This window comes from Drosophila nasuta, chromosome 4 (genome assembly GCF_023558535.2).
Source record: "Drosophila nasuta strain 15112-1781.00 chromosome 4, ASM2355853v1, whole genome shotgun sequence".
Classification (NCBI taxonomy): domain Eukaryota; kingdom Metazoa; phylum Arthropoda; class Insecta; order Diptera; family Drosophilidae; genus Drosophila; species Drosophila nasuta.
Window position 1 is genome coordinate 1,209,946 of NC_083458.1, and position 16,368 is coordinate 1,226,313.

Consider the following 16,368-nt stretch of genomic DNA (forward strand, 5'->3'; position numbering starts at 1 on the left):
CGGCGAGGTTTCAACTTCATTTTTCATCATTCATATCATTTATGTGTAATTATCAGATAATCAATGCATAAATTTAATTATAATTGTATATATTATTTCAATGCTTTTATGGATAAGAATTGTATTTTACATTACATATTTTCATATTTGTTATATTAAATACTATAGGAACTTTAATTAAAGTTTTTTCTTAACCACTATTTATATAATTCTTTGTAATTATTTTCATACATTAGAAGATTATGCATAGGTTGTTATTGTTACAATATTAAGTTGTAAAATACAATTTAAAATAATAGATAAACGCACTAAGCAAACAATTCATAATAATGCACGATAATAAACTCAAACACTGCTAACACTTAAATCATAAAAACCATAGATACATTTCAAATTTTTCAAAAAATTTGTTGTTGTCAATAGTAAAATATTAAGATGCTCCTTTTTTATATATTGTCTTCTTAACATATTCAGGAATTAAATTCATCATTTTAAATTTAGCATTGTAATCTGATCATATGTTACTATAAAAATAATGAGTTTATCTTCAAGATGAGGAGACTAGCTTGAATATAATCAGACTTAAATTCATTAATATTTATATGGAGGTGTTTATTCAATCAAAAAATAAATCTAATTGTCAAAATGTTTAAAATTAGGTAATTTTTGAGAAAATATTCTTCAATTAAACAGATAAAAGTCTCAAATATTTTGATAGAACCAAAAAAATAAACTAAAAAATAATAGGATCAAATTAACATCATTTATACAATGAGCTCAATCTGCAGTATTTGTATTTTTTTTTTTTGTTATAAGTTCAAGTGATCTGAAATACAACAATCCATTAAACGGATGACGTTAAATGTGGGGTAGTTGTAGATAAAATTCACTTTTTTTTTATCTTTTATAAAAATGTGTAGCGGATATCTCAAATTTCAAGCTTATTCAAGTGTTCTCCTTTCTTCTATCCGTAGATTATTAAATTAAACAATTTAAAAAATAATAATACGCGTAGTTAATTTATCTTAAAGGGCAACTGTTCTGCTAGTATTTACTTCGACCGAAATCTCTGCATTTTTTCCACCAAAAAATTGTCAGATTGATGTCATACGATTAAAAAAAATATTAATCTACATACACGTCGACGTTTGTAGAAATGTCCAAATGCTAGTGATGTAGTTAAGTTGATAAGTGAGTATAAACGTATAAAGTAAAGTATTGGCACATTTGTTTATATATTATCTATAAGCAAGTCAAAATGTCAATGCTACATGGTTAAGAAGAAATTTAAATGTAATGAATATAATTAAATCAAACTTAATTTTCATATTTGTTTTTATGTTTTGTATGCGTGAATTTATATTTGATTTCAATACAAATTTAAAACATATGTATGTTAGACAGGTATCCGAAATTTTTAGTTTGTTCATAGCTCGGATATAAAAGTATTTTTATTTCATATATGTAGTTATTACTATGCAGTTATAACTATAATTTAAATTACTATTTAATATTTAAATAGAAAAACAAAGGCATAAAGCAATAATATGCTAGGAACTCAGTTTACATCTCTTTTCTCGCTACTTACTCTCCATTATTTTCTGACGGACTCTAGTGTGTATAATACTTTTGAATCTGAATAAAATAATTTCCATTATTTTACAAGTATGTCTATTGTATATTATTTATGTATCTCTAAGTAATTTAGACGTGTCATTTAAATGTTGTCTGTCCTGGTATGTAGAAGAATTGGCTTTCACTTTACGAAATTACTATATACCAATTGATCGTCTTTTATCATCTTTGACCATGTTGCTTTTTAATATATGTATAATGTTTCTGTTAAAGCTATTAGATATATAAATATATATATATATATATTTTTTTTAAATCATTAGGAACAATTCCGTTTAATTTATAATTAATGCTACAATTCCATTTCTTAATATTGATGTTTTTCTTTTACATAAATATGTATATATTTAATTTCATGAAATGTCATGATTTAAATTTCTTTAAAATAGGAACTTTCAATTTTTCATAGTACAATATAAATTTTTACTTGTATGCTCATGACTTGTATGTCTGTAAGCAAATATTTTTAAAACTTTCATATTCATATATATGTATTTACGATCTTGCATGTTGTACATCTTCGATGAAATTTATCCATTTTTTATTTTTATTTAATCCCACAAGAAGAATCTGTAGCTAGAGTAAAGACTTGCGAAATGAAAAGAGATAAATTGATAATAAAATAAATACTCACCAGTAGATCCAAAGACGCAGCTTTCCAGCGAAATTATTCCGATTTATTTGCCACCTATAACTATTAAAACAAAATTTTACTATAACTTTGGGTAAGATTCAAATATAATATATGGAAGTTTGTACATCCATTTTCAATACAAAGATTATAGAGATTGATTATTGCGTATACAAATTAAGAATGTAAAGCAAAATATCTATGTCTTGAATTATAAAGTTTTAGGCGGCTATAGTGATACAACAGAATTTCAAAGAGGCACTTAAATTAATGACAAAAAATTCATAAATTCGTATCACTTTCGTTCAAAAATAAATATATTTATAAAAATTCGGAATAATTCGGAATAAAAACTCAAAAATTCATAACATTGAACAGAAAATAAGTATGGATCCCATCATAGTGCTAAGCAAAAGTGAAAAATAAAAACATTGCGTTTAGTCGAATACATTGCTTGTTTATTTTTGTACATTCTTTAAAAGTAAAATTAAATGTGTGATTAAATAACACTCAAATAATAAAATATTCTTTTTCGAGCTGCATATGTACTACCAAGACTAGCAATCAACATTTTAAATTTTTATTCATATACGTATGTATATATCTGCATATATATATCATTTAAAAGGTACTGAAAACAAATCCTAGTCAACATTTACACTTTTTATTAAATATTATATACACACACAGGCACCCAGTCAAACACGCATATACAGCTCTTAAAAGAGAGATTTAATTTACACTCACGCATTTAGACCTCTTCAAAGAAAATTAGTTTTGAATATTTTTTTAAGTATTCATTTTGTATAAGATGAAATCTAAGGGATCTAATTAATATGAATAAGTGCAAATTGAATTCAAACTGTATGAATGTTTTATGTTTGTATGTTATAAGGAATTGCTTGACCAATAAGTTTGGCATTGTTGGTTTATATTGTTCTTTCTTATAGTGTTGCAATTAGGACACATTGAATGTCTTAAAGGGCTAACATATATAATAACAATATATATAGGAAAATTTATTATAACTACTAATAAATTGCGAGGCATATTGGAATGTTTACTACTTAATTATCATGTTCTTAATTATTTGTTTGCAGGAAAGATATTAGTTGGTGTTTAAAACAACATTTTTTTTGTTAAGTCTTCGACAAGAATTTTGTCGACTTACATCTGAATTATAAATATATGTAGCTAAATGTAGTAGTAGTTGAAGTACATATTCTATGTATGTATGCTCTTTGTGTATAAACACACAAGTTAACATATTTCGAATCCGAATTAAAATTTCGTTATATATATATATGGGTTTTATTGCTACTATTTGCATTGAGTCTTGTGATACAAATATTGTATATAATATATAAACAAATTTAAAAAGTAAAATTCACAAAACTTAATAAAGAAAGAATCTACTATGTATGTATATACATATATATATATATGTATCATACATACGTATACATGTGGCATGTATATATATATATATATATATATATATATATATATATATATTGATTGATACAAAAATTCCACGCCAAATAATAATAAATGCACTTTTAGGTTAATCGTAATAAATAAAATATATATGTATCTATGTTATGAAGTTGCACTTTTGAAAAGTTTCTTCCGCAACTCTTACCGGTAATGTGATTGCGGTTAAACAACTGTTGCATAAGATCACGATTTGCCGAAGATTTCTTTCTGCTAATCTCGCTCATTTCTTCGTCTTCATCGTTGTTAATATGATCGTTTACAGTTATATCGATTGGGGTGAAAGCGGTGCCAACTGCTGTTACCTTTCCATTTCCGTTTTCCTGGACATTTCCTTTCTCCTTGATCTTGTCGTTATTGCTAGAGTCGTTTGCCATTGCGCCAGATAAGTTGTCGTCCATCTCAGACACAGTCTCACAGTGATTTTCATTTAGAGCTGTGGATGTCAAAGTGCTGCTCGTCATATTATTGACAACATGTTGCAGTAAAAATGCTTTCGAGAGACTATAGAAGCGTTTCTCCCGGTCAGAATCGTTGTCTTCGCTACCGCTGGCATTACTTTGGTTATATAGTTCGCTGGTTTGCTCGATAAATGCCTTCATCTTGCAAATGTGCTGGACGCTAATGGCATGCGTTTGCATATTAACCTGCGGCATTTGGCACAATTGACAGTCTTGCAACAACTTTTGAGGTTGCTCTCCATCAACTGATGCAGCGCTGGAGGATGTGATCACTTTGCTTTCTTGTACGGCGGCCAGTTCACGACTACATTTATATTTAGAGTTGTTGTTGCTGTTTCCGGTTTCTTTGCTGTTGGATCCATCAATGCTGTTGTTGTCATCGGAAATGTGCGAGTATTGACGCTGATTCCGAGATTTCTTATCCTTTGCCCGTGAGTTTTGAAACCACACCTGAAATTCAAAGTTGATAATCTGTATGAAAATTCGTGCTGTTCAATTTTACACCTACTAATTCTTTACATTCTGATTAATCAAGATTCCCTGAGCTCAGAGCTTATTTTTAACGCGCCAAGCTAATTTAAAATGCATAACTTTCACTTCCGCCCCTTAAATCGACAAAAGTCGAAAACCAAGAGTAATTTTGAAGTTAGAGAGCTAGTATATATGATTCCCCAGTATTTGGTTGCGGTCGGGTAAAAATTATAGAATTTATATAATAAAAACATTTGTATGGCAAATTTCGCCTACTAGAGCTACTTTGACTGACAATATGGTATATTTTGATTTCGTGAATAAATAACCTTTAGTATTTCATTACATTTTCGGTATATTTTAGCATATTACCGTACGTTTTTTGCTTTTATTCAAAATAGGTAACGGGTATCTCACAATCGAGCACGCTCGCCTCGTAATTTTCTTACTTGTTTTAGAAAGTTTTAAAGCAATTACTTATTTTTATGACAACCCAAAAATAATTAACTTTTTTCTTAACTGTAGTTTAAAAGTATTGTCGCTCTGGTAAATTCTTCTTTGAGTTATTTATAGAGTATTTAGAATATATCGCATAACAATGGGTTTATAAAACAATTTGGATCTAGAAAACCTAAAGAAAAATAATTCAGAAAAATATCAAATCTGACTATCATTCCACATTGATTGTATATTGAATGTAGGTTTTATTTTTATGACTTATGACTTTTGTCAATTATATTGAAATATGTAAATGTAAAAGTTTTACATTTGTCCTCATTAACTCACTTACTGAAAATTTTGGTTAAGGTAGTTTACGGAGTGTGAAAAATAGATATAACAAATTTGGGAAAAGAAAACGGTCAACTTTGCTTTTAAATACACATATTTATATATATATTTACATCGCGATGGTCAGAAAGTTATTATCAGAGAATGTCTGAAAAGATAACTCTTAAATATTCGTAAGAAGCTGCAAACAATTAAACTTGATGATTTATTTAGTTTTCGGATCATTTTATATATAAGGCTGTGACAGAATTAGAAAATTAAGCCATAGTCGACTTCTTTCATGTAAACAATTTTAGCTATCTCTTTGGATACATGAAGATAGATTAGTTAGGGTTGGTTAGGTTATCTTTAAAGATTGTCGTCCAAATATCTGAGATCTTAAATACTAGAGACTTTAAAATTTTACTTCATTTTAAAGGGCAAGGGTCTGATTTCTAGCTAAGTGTATCGAATATTTTTAAAAAATTAAATACCTCTTACTGAAATTTACCTCTATTATGCATTGATTAAATTGAATCAATACATGACAATACACCAGTTATTACTCTACTTCTTTCATGATAGACTGGTAGCACTGACATTGTCAAATACGTATATTATATTATTGGGTAAATATTATTGGGACTCTTCTTTAAGCTCACTGCACAGCAAATTCCTGTATCCTGATTCCAGTTGATATAGGCCAATTACAATATTTTTACTAAATAGAACAAAAAAAAAAAATAAAAAATAATTAAATAAATAAGTTATGAAAAATAAAACAACATTAAAAAAAAACGACGAATGGTTTACAGAGAAGATATACATTAAAAAAATAGCTATGGTTTGCACAAGCATGAGTCAGTCAGTTTTACTTGATAGTTCTCAAAATGGTAATATTCTATTTTTTTTATTCAGGATAGCAGCTGGGTCTGCTGAGTCCTCTTTAATTGTCGCACAACCGCTCGCCGTAGAAAATCACTTCTCAGAAATCGATATGTGCGTAACAAGCAACAGAGGACACCTCTGATCCAATAAAGTATATATATATACATGTATAAAGAAAGCGAATAGCAAGCGTATTTTTACTGTGCGATCTGATAAAAAACTTAGAAGTTATCACAGAAATAATTATATAAGATAAAAAGCTCCTGGGGTTTTATTTCTTTGGTTGAAAGTTCGTACATTTTGAAATAAAATTGCTTTTGGTATACTCGTATTTTAGTATTTGTTTGGTATATTTCAATGAATGTTTTAATTGCGACGAATATGGGTATTAGTAGTCGAGACAACTGTAGCTTAAAGTTGTAAATTATTTTCTTCATTGTAATTTATATTATATATTGTTGTAAAACTTGCCTGAACTACGCGTTTTTTAAGATTAACTTTTTTGGAAATCTCCTCCAACATTTTGCGACTGGGATTCGATTCAGTTTGATAGCACTCATAAAGGAAATTCAATTGTTCTGGCAGAATTGTTGTTCTCAGACGTTTATTTTGTTTTGATGGGGCATTTAACTGCACTGATGACGAATCAGAGGGCAGAGAGTCATTTGCACTCGTATTTGTATTGCCATTGATAATGACTGAGGCAGATGTGTTAATATTTTCAATTTTAGTTGGATTCGTATCATCGTCGTTGAATGTTAACATTTGAGAGTTGTTTTCTATCATTGTAGCATCAAGAAATTCTTCTAGGTTTTGAAAATATTGTGACTTTTCTACATCGCTTGAATGTCTAACTTTTTCGCTGCTGCGTAAAAGTCCAATGTGATTAAATTTTGTATCGCTATTAATTCCCATATTTGACCCATCATCATCAGGTCGCTCATTATCTTTAACAATATCATTTTCAGTTGCATTATCAGTTATCGAAGAATGTCTTGTTAGATCGAAGTGCATGCCTAAAGCCGCACCTAAGTTAACATTGATATGATTATTATTATTGAGTGGTTCAATAGAATCATTATTAGTTTCAGTACTGGGAAGTCCAAATCCATTTTGACAATTCCTTTTATGGTTTCCCATTGAAGCTCCTCCATTTGTGTGCGACTTCGCTTTAGAATAAATTAAATCTATTTCTGTTTTCGCTTTTTCCTGTTCTTCTCGCTTGCCGATATACTTGTGAGTTTCATCCGTCGCCACATTCGGCTGCTGTGACGACGGTACCGTTTCATCATCAGTTTGACCATCAGCTGTTCTGTTGGTCGAGGCAACTAACTGAAAAAACTTTTTCGACTCATTAAGTTGATAGTATTGCAGCAGAAATTCTATTGTTGGCTTTTTACTCGAGCTAAATGATGATTGCTGCTCCTTTTGCTGTGTCTCTTCATTGTGTTGCCGATAGTATTGTAGTAAAAAATCATAGCTATTAATTTTCTTTAGCTCACTTTGCTGATAAAAATTGCTTAAGAAGTCAAGCTCATCTTGTGCACCGCCAGTCCGTTGCTGCTGTCGTTGGTTTAAGAATTGCTGTTTAGTCTCAGTATTGGTTTCATATAACATAAAGTATTGAAAAAGAAATTCGTAACTCTTGTTAAAATTGCTGATGCTTGACGTTTCAAATTCACTTAAAGATGTTGCATCCTCTGCATTATCCGAGATTTTTCGCTTTTTTGCTGCGGGTGCTGAGATCTGTTGTTCAATCTGCTCATGCTGTTGTAAATGCTGTTGCTGATGCAGCTGCTGTTGTTGTGCAGCGTGTTGTAGACTTTGCAAAATGCTACCGAAGGGACCATAAGATGCCTGATCGGATGAATTAAAAAGTCCTGGATTCATTAAGTGCATTAATTGATGCTCGCGCAGAGAATCCAAGTGATTAAATTGGAGTTCACATTTATCGCACTCAAGCTTGAGCAATCTCTGTGACTGTTGTGGTTGTTGTTGATCTAAACTATTGCTGCGCTCTCGTTGTGGTGGCGTTGGTGTCGTCGATGGACTGAAATCAGTTAGCGATGATGATTTGCTGAACAAATGCTGCGGCGATGGCGACGAACTAAACTGCGAATGCGCAGCAGCTGCGGCAGCAGCAACTGCAACAGCAGCGGCAGCTGCAACATTTTGCGACAAGCCTACAGCTCCCACTCCAACTGGAACTGGATTGTGGTGTATATCCATGGATGAATTGGAGTCCTCTGAACTCAAATTTTGTGCGATTTGTGCCGCAGCAATTTGTGCTTTGGCTGACTTTTTATTATTCTCCTCCTTGAAGCAATGGTTCTTCTGATGCCTTATCAACTCATAATATCGCTGAAAAACTAAGTTACATTTTTTGCATGCGTAATTAATGTTTTGTTTTTTCGTCTCTTCGGACTCATATACCGAATTGTTCGGCTGATTTTCATAGATTTTGCGCTGCTTTTGACGAGCATTTTGGAACCAAACGACAATTACACGTGGGGAGAGCAACAGTAATTTGCTCAAATATTCCAAATCACTGTCCTTTGGATACGAATTGTTTTCGAAAAATTCCTGCAGTACTTTGATTTGATAATCGGTGAAACGCGTTCGATTTGCTCGCTTGCCACCCGAAGTCGAAGAGGATGAATTCGACGAATTTGATGAATTATTGTCCAGTTGGGAACACGTTGCAGCTCCCGGTGCAATTGATCCTGTTAGTTTCTCAAATGATTTACCAGCTGTTTGTAATTTTGGTGGTCCCATGTTACTGCCTATGTGGTCCAACTGTTGGCTAAGCAAATCATTCATGCTGTTATAAAGATTGGGAGTTTGTGGGCGGGAAAGTACATCAGAACTGCCACTCTCCGACTTGGTCTCGAAGCAATTAACTTGCTGTTGCTGCTGCTGTTGCTGGTGAAGTTGCTGAGACGATGTACTAGGTGACTGATCATGCACGTTTTCAAGTGAGTCTGCTGTTGTGTCTCCTTTTTGCTGCTTTAAAAATTGAAATGGATGCTGTTGCTGTTGAAGCTGTTGATGTTGATGTTGATTCTCTAACGCGGTAGTTAAATTGTCATCTTGAAACTCAGTCTTAATTTGGACGTCAAGTGGCAATGACATATTCCCAAAATCATCTGACTGTTCGGATTTCGTGAATCCCATTTCGACTTGGTGCGTTTGGAAACAGTCTGATAAATTGTTGAGTACATTTACCGTTGAACGCGAGGAAGATGCATTTGTGATTGTAGTCTCCGAAGCTGCAGCGTTTGCTGAGATAGTCGTAATTTCTGCACCTGACCCAACTGATACTGATGATGTTGTTGTTGTTGATATTGGAGTTATAGCTGCAGTATCGGTTAGAGATGTCACCTTTGCATTACCGGTGCGTTCGTATTCCTCTAGATTAAGTGTAGTTGATGGCGGATTATTGAAGTTATAGGGTGAATCCTTATTGCGTTGCCGTTCCTTAAACAATGTATTGCGAAACCAATGCTTCACCACCTAAAATTCAAATATAAATTATTAATTCATCTTTAACTGTTAACTGAGCTTATTATCCAATAAACATATAACAAATGGCTTTCTTATAACAGAGTATTGTTTTTTTGTATCTATATATATAGCTATGTTAAACAAAATGTTCTTTGTCCTTACAAATTGAATCATTTATCAGGCAATGGCCTAATGGTTAAAATTTGATTTTTATCATAAAAGTAAAGTAAAAATTCATTGTGAGATATCCTCTACTCAAGCATCCTCTACTCAAGTATCCTCTACTCAAGCAATGATCCCACGGCACTTGCAATATAAAATTATTTCTTGAATAACATTTAGGTTATTTATCTGTTATTATTGTGTCTCTAACTATAAAATAAGATTTGAAATTTTAATTGGAATTGGGAAAAAAACAAAACAAGTCCCTGAAATCTAGGCTTTCTTCGGACTGACGGAAAGAAACACAAACGGGCATAGTTAGATCGTAATGGCTGTTGACGCTGAGCGAAAACATACATACATATGTAGTAATGCAGTGTTGAATACGTACTTTCATTGGCAAATTAGCTTTTTGCGACATTTCCATAATACTTTCTTCGCTAGGTGAGTTATTAATGTCGAAATGGGCACGTAGAATTTTGAGTTGGTCGTCTGTGATTCGGGTGCGAGCTCGCTTTTGATTGTTCGATAATTGTTGCTATTGAAAATATAAAATATGTGAATTGAAAAACAAACTTTAATTTAATTAAATTGCAAATGATTAACCTGATTGTTACCACCAGTTGACTGTCCAAGAATAGTGTTTATATTAGAAGGGACTTCCACTGTCGCAGATGTTGAGATCTCTCCTGGTCCCGTCGAAGAGATGTTTGAAATTTTATTATTCTGTGCAACTGTCGACGCTGCCGTTACTGTTGACGGGGTACTACAACCGGTAGAGGCAGAGTTGGCTCCAAATATCAATGGCGGTGCCAGATTCATAAAATTTAGCGACATGAGATGATGGAATTGCATTAGGTTGAGCATGTCCACTGGATTAATAGGCATGCCCGATACGGCGGCTGCATTGCTTATTTGTTGTTGCGCTTGCTGGAAATTCTGAAGACTTTGCAGACCTTGCGAATTCATCGTTCGCAAATTGTCCTGCAGCTGTTGTTGTATGTGCTGACCTTTCCCTTGTAATTGACATGCCAGCTGTGCATCTACTGCGTCAACAAATTCAACGTCTTGCTCTTGCTTCTTAACCAATGAGGCTCTTAATGCAGCTAATTGTTGTTGCTGTTCAGTTGGTAAAGGAGGTGTTGAAGCTCGAATCGATCCATTCGCTGGCGAATCTCGCTCGGTGATCGGTGATCGCGAACGATCCGAAGTATTTTTTACTATCTCACTCATTTTCACAGCTAAAATAGGAATGTATACATAGAAATAATAAAAACTCATGCTGATTTTAAAACTATTAAATTATCTAGTATCCTAAATAATATGTATATCAGCAATATGTCGAGTGCGACGACTACGAATAAAATAACATGAGTCTTTGTTATTAAGCAAATATATAAAAACCATTAATAAATTATTATTATTTTTATATTCTTTATTTTTTCACACAAAAATAATTAAAAATAATCACTGATGATAAACGAATACGCGGTAAACATTCATATTTACAAGTCAAACCGTATCTGTGCAGTCGACACGAGTTCTGTATGCAATAATATACAAGTATATAAATGAGTGTCTCTAGTTATCTGCTCTGTAGACTGTGAGATGTGGGTGTTATACATTCATATGTATAAACTATTTATGGACTTACCTTGTTCGCTAGGTGCTCTGGTAGTTAGGTCAAATATGTTTGTATCGTTTGGCATCTTGTCTATATCATTATTTGCATTGCATACAGGTGAGACCAGATCTCGTGGAACATCATCGGCGGTGCCATGCGCCAACTCCATGTGCTTTTGCAAAGCTTGAGTAGTGCGGAAGTTGCGCTGACACTGGGAACATTTGGTGGCGTCTCGCATGGTGTGGTACAACATGTGTGTTGTCAGTTTCTCCTGCGTTTTAAATGCCAGCGAGCATTGTTTGCAACGATATTTATAAACATGTCGCTCAGAGAACACGAGACTCATATGTACATCCTTGAAGTGAGCCAACATTGACGGGAGTGTTTGGAATCTCATAAAACACGGACGTTGCACGTGGCAAACGGCTAAGCAAATGTACTCATTGTTTTGCATTGGATAATGCTGCGTCTGCTGGGCATGTTGTAGTAGCTGTTCCTCGTGCTTAAACGAGGAGTCACATTGTTGGCAACAAATGCCCTGTACGATTCCGATGTCACCTCCAGTAGAAGAGGAATATGTCGTCGTTATGTTGGATGACGTTATTATGGATGTGGTTGCAGTTGCATGATTGTCGGCATTTCCTTTGGGCAAGTCCTCGTCTTCAATTTTTTTAGATGACGACGATGATGCCGATCGTTGCCAGGTCTTGTGGTCGACAAGCTGCAGTAATCTGTCTAAACCATCACGCATCACATTGTGCACACTCATCAGATGTGCCTCTAATAAGGATCTTTCACTGTAGCCATGCTCCAAGCATAATGGGCAAGACACCTCAGAATATGATGCCGCTATCATTGGTCGCAATTCATCCATACCCCGTTGAGATTCTAAATCGTTGGAGTTCTTATCTGTGTTGTCCTGTTCATCGGCTCTATTTTCATTGCTATCTAGCTGCTCCCGTTTAATATTAAAATGGCCAAGACCAGGACCACAATCAAGACCAACTGCAGTTGCACTTGCATGAGATATGTCAACATCTTCTCCCTCATTTGCGGCTGTTGTGGGCGTGATACTGCAACGTTGTACTGCCGCAAGTGCAGCAGCCGCCACAGCTGTTTGAAATGCCTGCAACGCCGTAGTGTTGGTTGGTATGCTAATGAAATCGTCGCTTTCTGCTGTTGGATGCATTGCCTCCAAATGCAAAATCATTTCCTTTTTCGATGGTAAAAAATTTTCACAGAGATTACATTTAAAAACTGTTGTCGCTTCATTTGTATTTGAATTTTGATTCAGATTTGTATTTTTGCAACCGATTGTAGAACCACTCGATATGGAAGCTGGGGAAAATATATTATTATCTGCCAATGTTAAACTGACTGATGCAGAATCTGCTTCTAATCCTTCGACCAATTCCACTGTTGCTGACAAGTTTAGTCCAACACCCAAATTCCCATCTGAAAATAGTAGAAAAATAAAATGAACGAAAAATTTGTTAGTATCCACACATAGTCAGCTTGGTGCGATTTTTAACTGAATTTAGAATTTGTTATAGTATCGTCTTCTTAAATTTTCTAATTTCAAATAGGTATGAAAATTATAATGGTGAGCGCATGACTGTCAAAAACTTGTTATGAAGTCTCTAATAGCGACGACGATATAGGAGGTTAGACGACCCTGTTATTCATGGCTGTCTAAAATTACTAAGTTTACTATTAATTATTCTTTTTCTATTAATTATTGTTTTTTTATTATTACACATTCTTCTGCAAAAGTTCAATTGTAACTTGCAAAAGTTTTGCACAACTAAAAATAATTTTTTATTATATGTACTATATTATCTTCAATTTCGATAATAGCTCCTAATGCCATAGGCCATTGGTTTCTTACTTCTAGTTAATTTCAACGCAAAAGGTATAGAACAGTTGACCTGTTTATTACCAATTTCAAAGCAATTTCCATACAGGCTTGATTGCATCGAATTAAAAAACGTCCGACATAAAATAAAGATCGAGACGTTCATCGGGAGAAATAAACTTGTCCAAAAGCGAGAGAATGGGGGAGAAAGAATCAAACTAACCAAACTGGTACGATTGTATGTAGGTATTATTGTGAGTATTTCTGTTGCTCTTGCTCTTGCTTTTATGTTGTTGTTGTTGTTGTTGTTAATGCAACAATCATGCGCAGCTGTTGTGAGCAAAGTGGTCACAAGGAAGCACAATGAGATGTACAATCCACCAACACAATTCACTATCGTTATACCATCACGCCACAAATCAGACACTAAGGAAGGGCTAATTTGTAACTCTAAAAAACCCGTAATAGAATTGAATATTAACATACCTTTAATTTTCTTAAATTTTATAAAGTGGAGCATAACAGGCAGACAAAAAAAATATTATCGACTCTGCTATTTTAAATATTTGTATAATAATCCTTCCCCCATTCTAAGCCTTATGTACAGTTTGATTCTGTCAATGTCAAAAAACTCTTTTCATCTTTTTCAAAATTGAACAGGTTAGAGTACATACAAAAAAAAAAAGATATAGCAACAAGAATAACACAAGTATAAATAATGTTATGGCAGCGGATAAGAGAACATGAGTGAGAGTTAATATAGGAGAGTCCAAAAAAAGGGAAGACTGCCAGGGCAAGCTCCGACGCTCAAGGGCTCACTTATATGATATGTGTTTTGCGTCATTTGTTGCTCATTGTTACTTTAAGATACCAGGTGCTCATAAAAATTTTTATATTTTAAACTAATGAAAATGAAAATGGAAATCAAGAAAGTAAAATTTGTTACCCATTGACATCACCAAGAAGCGAAATACTAAGGGTCTTATTGCTTGGTGTGTTTATGTAAGCAATATGATATGAAAACCCTAAAAATGTAAAATTCTTGATACGCAAGGGAAAGTATATACTTAATCAATATTGGAGTGGAGATCGAGTCGAGGATTAGCAATACTTTTATTTTCGTTTGGTAATGACACAGAATAAGTGTGTATGTAATTTGTGTGATTAAAGTTGAGTTGATATTGATGAAAAGCGAAAAGATACATATATTAAACTGTGAATCTTAAAAAGAACGACAAGAGAGTCTGTAGTGGGCGTTTTGAAATTGTATATACATATAACTTCAGCTCCAGGTCCCAATCTACTTCTGTTGCAGTTTGATATGCATAAATGCATTCGATGCCAAGCCTTGCACAATGCCGCCGCATCAAATATAGGAAGCTCAGATTGTGAACATATGTATACTTGCCAAGTAGTCTTGCTTTTCTTAAAGGTAGACTGCGACTGCTAGTGGAGACTGTGTGTGTTGACTGGGGTCTGGGACTGTGATTGGAAGAGCAATGCATAGTGGGGATTGAAGTCGGCTTGGAGCAAAGTGTGCACGTCACTAATTGCAAATTCGATGGATACATATAATCGTTTTTGCATTCTTTAGTAATTTATAATAATTTTCTCAAGGGTCAGCCACAGCGTATAAATCTCACAGCTCATATACGCAAGTCGCACATGGGCAACATCGAATAACGACTCCGAGTCAGAGTGTACGAGTATGAGTATACACTATACCTACATACATACATACATACATATACGACGAGAATGAGGGCGATAATAATCAAAAAGCGCAGGCAAAAAAGAATTGAACTAAAATCAGTTTTTTAATGATAAGTTACGAACTGAAACTGAAACGAACCTTACGAACAGTGTTATACAATGACCGAATATACATACAAACATATACATACATACATACGTACAACATACATACATAAATATCTTGGCAGCATGGAATTTTATTCCGCATCGCATTTCAATATATTAATTTTATTTATGGGCAATAGAAAATTAAACTTAAATTTAGCCAAGAGTTACCAATACATATTTGAATTTTCCTGACTGCTTCATTTCAAATCAGTCAGAAATTTAAGCTCATCAAATTTTGATTTCGTATACGTAATTGATCTCTTTGTGTTATTTTAACTTCGCTTTTTTTCGAGCAGCTCCTAATAAGCATAAATTTTAGAGAGGCAAAAAGGGTATAGTATAATGGTCTTGTGGAGCAGGAGGCATCTCTGACCCTACGCATATTCCTGGTCAGCTTGAGATGAATCTTCGAGACTATAAGAACTTCGAACAATGTCATTCTACATTCATCAATTAGATCAAATTTGTTGTGAATTTTGGATGCTACTCATAATTCGCACATACTCGTAATTCTCGAAAATCCTGAACTAACCACTTTTTTATTACCCGTACTATATGTAATTGGCTTGTGGAGGGATTTTTGTTTTGCTTTGGTTGATAATCTGGCACTATCACTATAGTATATATTTAAAGTATATTAATATACCAGAATTACTCTTCAGTATATTTTTGTAGTTTGTTTATTTTTTTTTATCTTTTGTTTTTATTAAAAATCAGTTGCAGGTATCTCAAAAATTGACTAGTGCTGTCGAAAAGAAATTTTACTTATATCTCTTAAGAGTCTCTGAGATCTTGGTGCTGAGCACTTTTCATTTTTATTTTTGCATGTGCATAAAGTTTGCTTTAGATTTCTGTCATTCGGAGATGGTTATATCGCCTCGAGAATATATATACTTTACAGTGTAGGAGATGGCTCCTGCCTGTTACATACATTTGCTAAAAGGCACAACATAATAATACCCTTCTACGCTATGTGTGCGGGTATAAATAGGCTTTGCGATAACATTTAACA

General features: G+C 33.4%; 1 protein-coding gene across 8 annotated transcripts in view; it reads right to left on the minus strand.

Moving 5' to 3' along the window:
- Nucleotides 1-235: 235 nt before the first annotated feature.
- The window catches only part of LOC132794861 (zinc finger protein 2), a 55,714-nt gene continuing 39,581 nt past the window's right edge, over nucleotides 236-16,368 (minus strand). For 3 of the 8 annotated variants that reach the window (XM_060805123.1, XM_060805124.1, XM_060805122.1), the window contains exons 7-11: nucleotides 11,669-13,093; nucleotides 10,621-11,255; nucleotides 10,406-10,552; nucleotides 6,820-9,861; nucleotides 3,789-4,671 (exon numbers count right to left, since the gene is read on the minus strand). In XM_060805123.1, the coding sequence (XP_060661106.1) occupies nucleotides 3,826-4,671; nucleotides 6,820-9,861; nucleotides 10,406-10,552; nucleotides 10,621-11,255; nucleotides 11,669-13,093 (6,095 nt within the window). In that variant the 3' untranslated portion in view covers nucleotides 3,789-3,825. Of the gene's footprint in view, nucleotides 2,212-2,269; nucleotides 2,330-3,788; nucleotides 4,693-5,971; nucleotides 6,182-6,819; nucleotides 9,862-10,405; nucleotides 10,553-10,620; nucleotides 11,256-11,668; nucleotides 13,094-16,368 lie in introns of those variants that run through there. The other 5 variants (XM_060805126.1, XM_060805125.1, XR_009633343.1 and 2 more) reach the window with 5 other exon arrangements.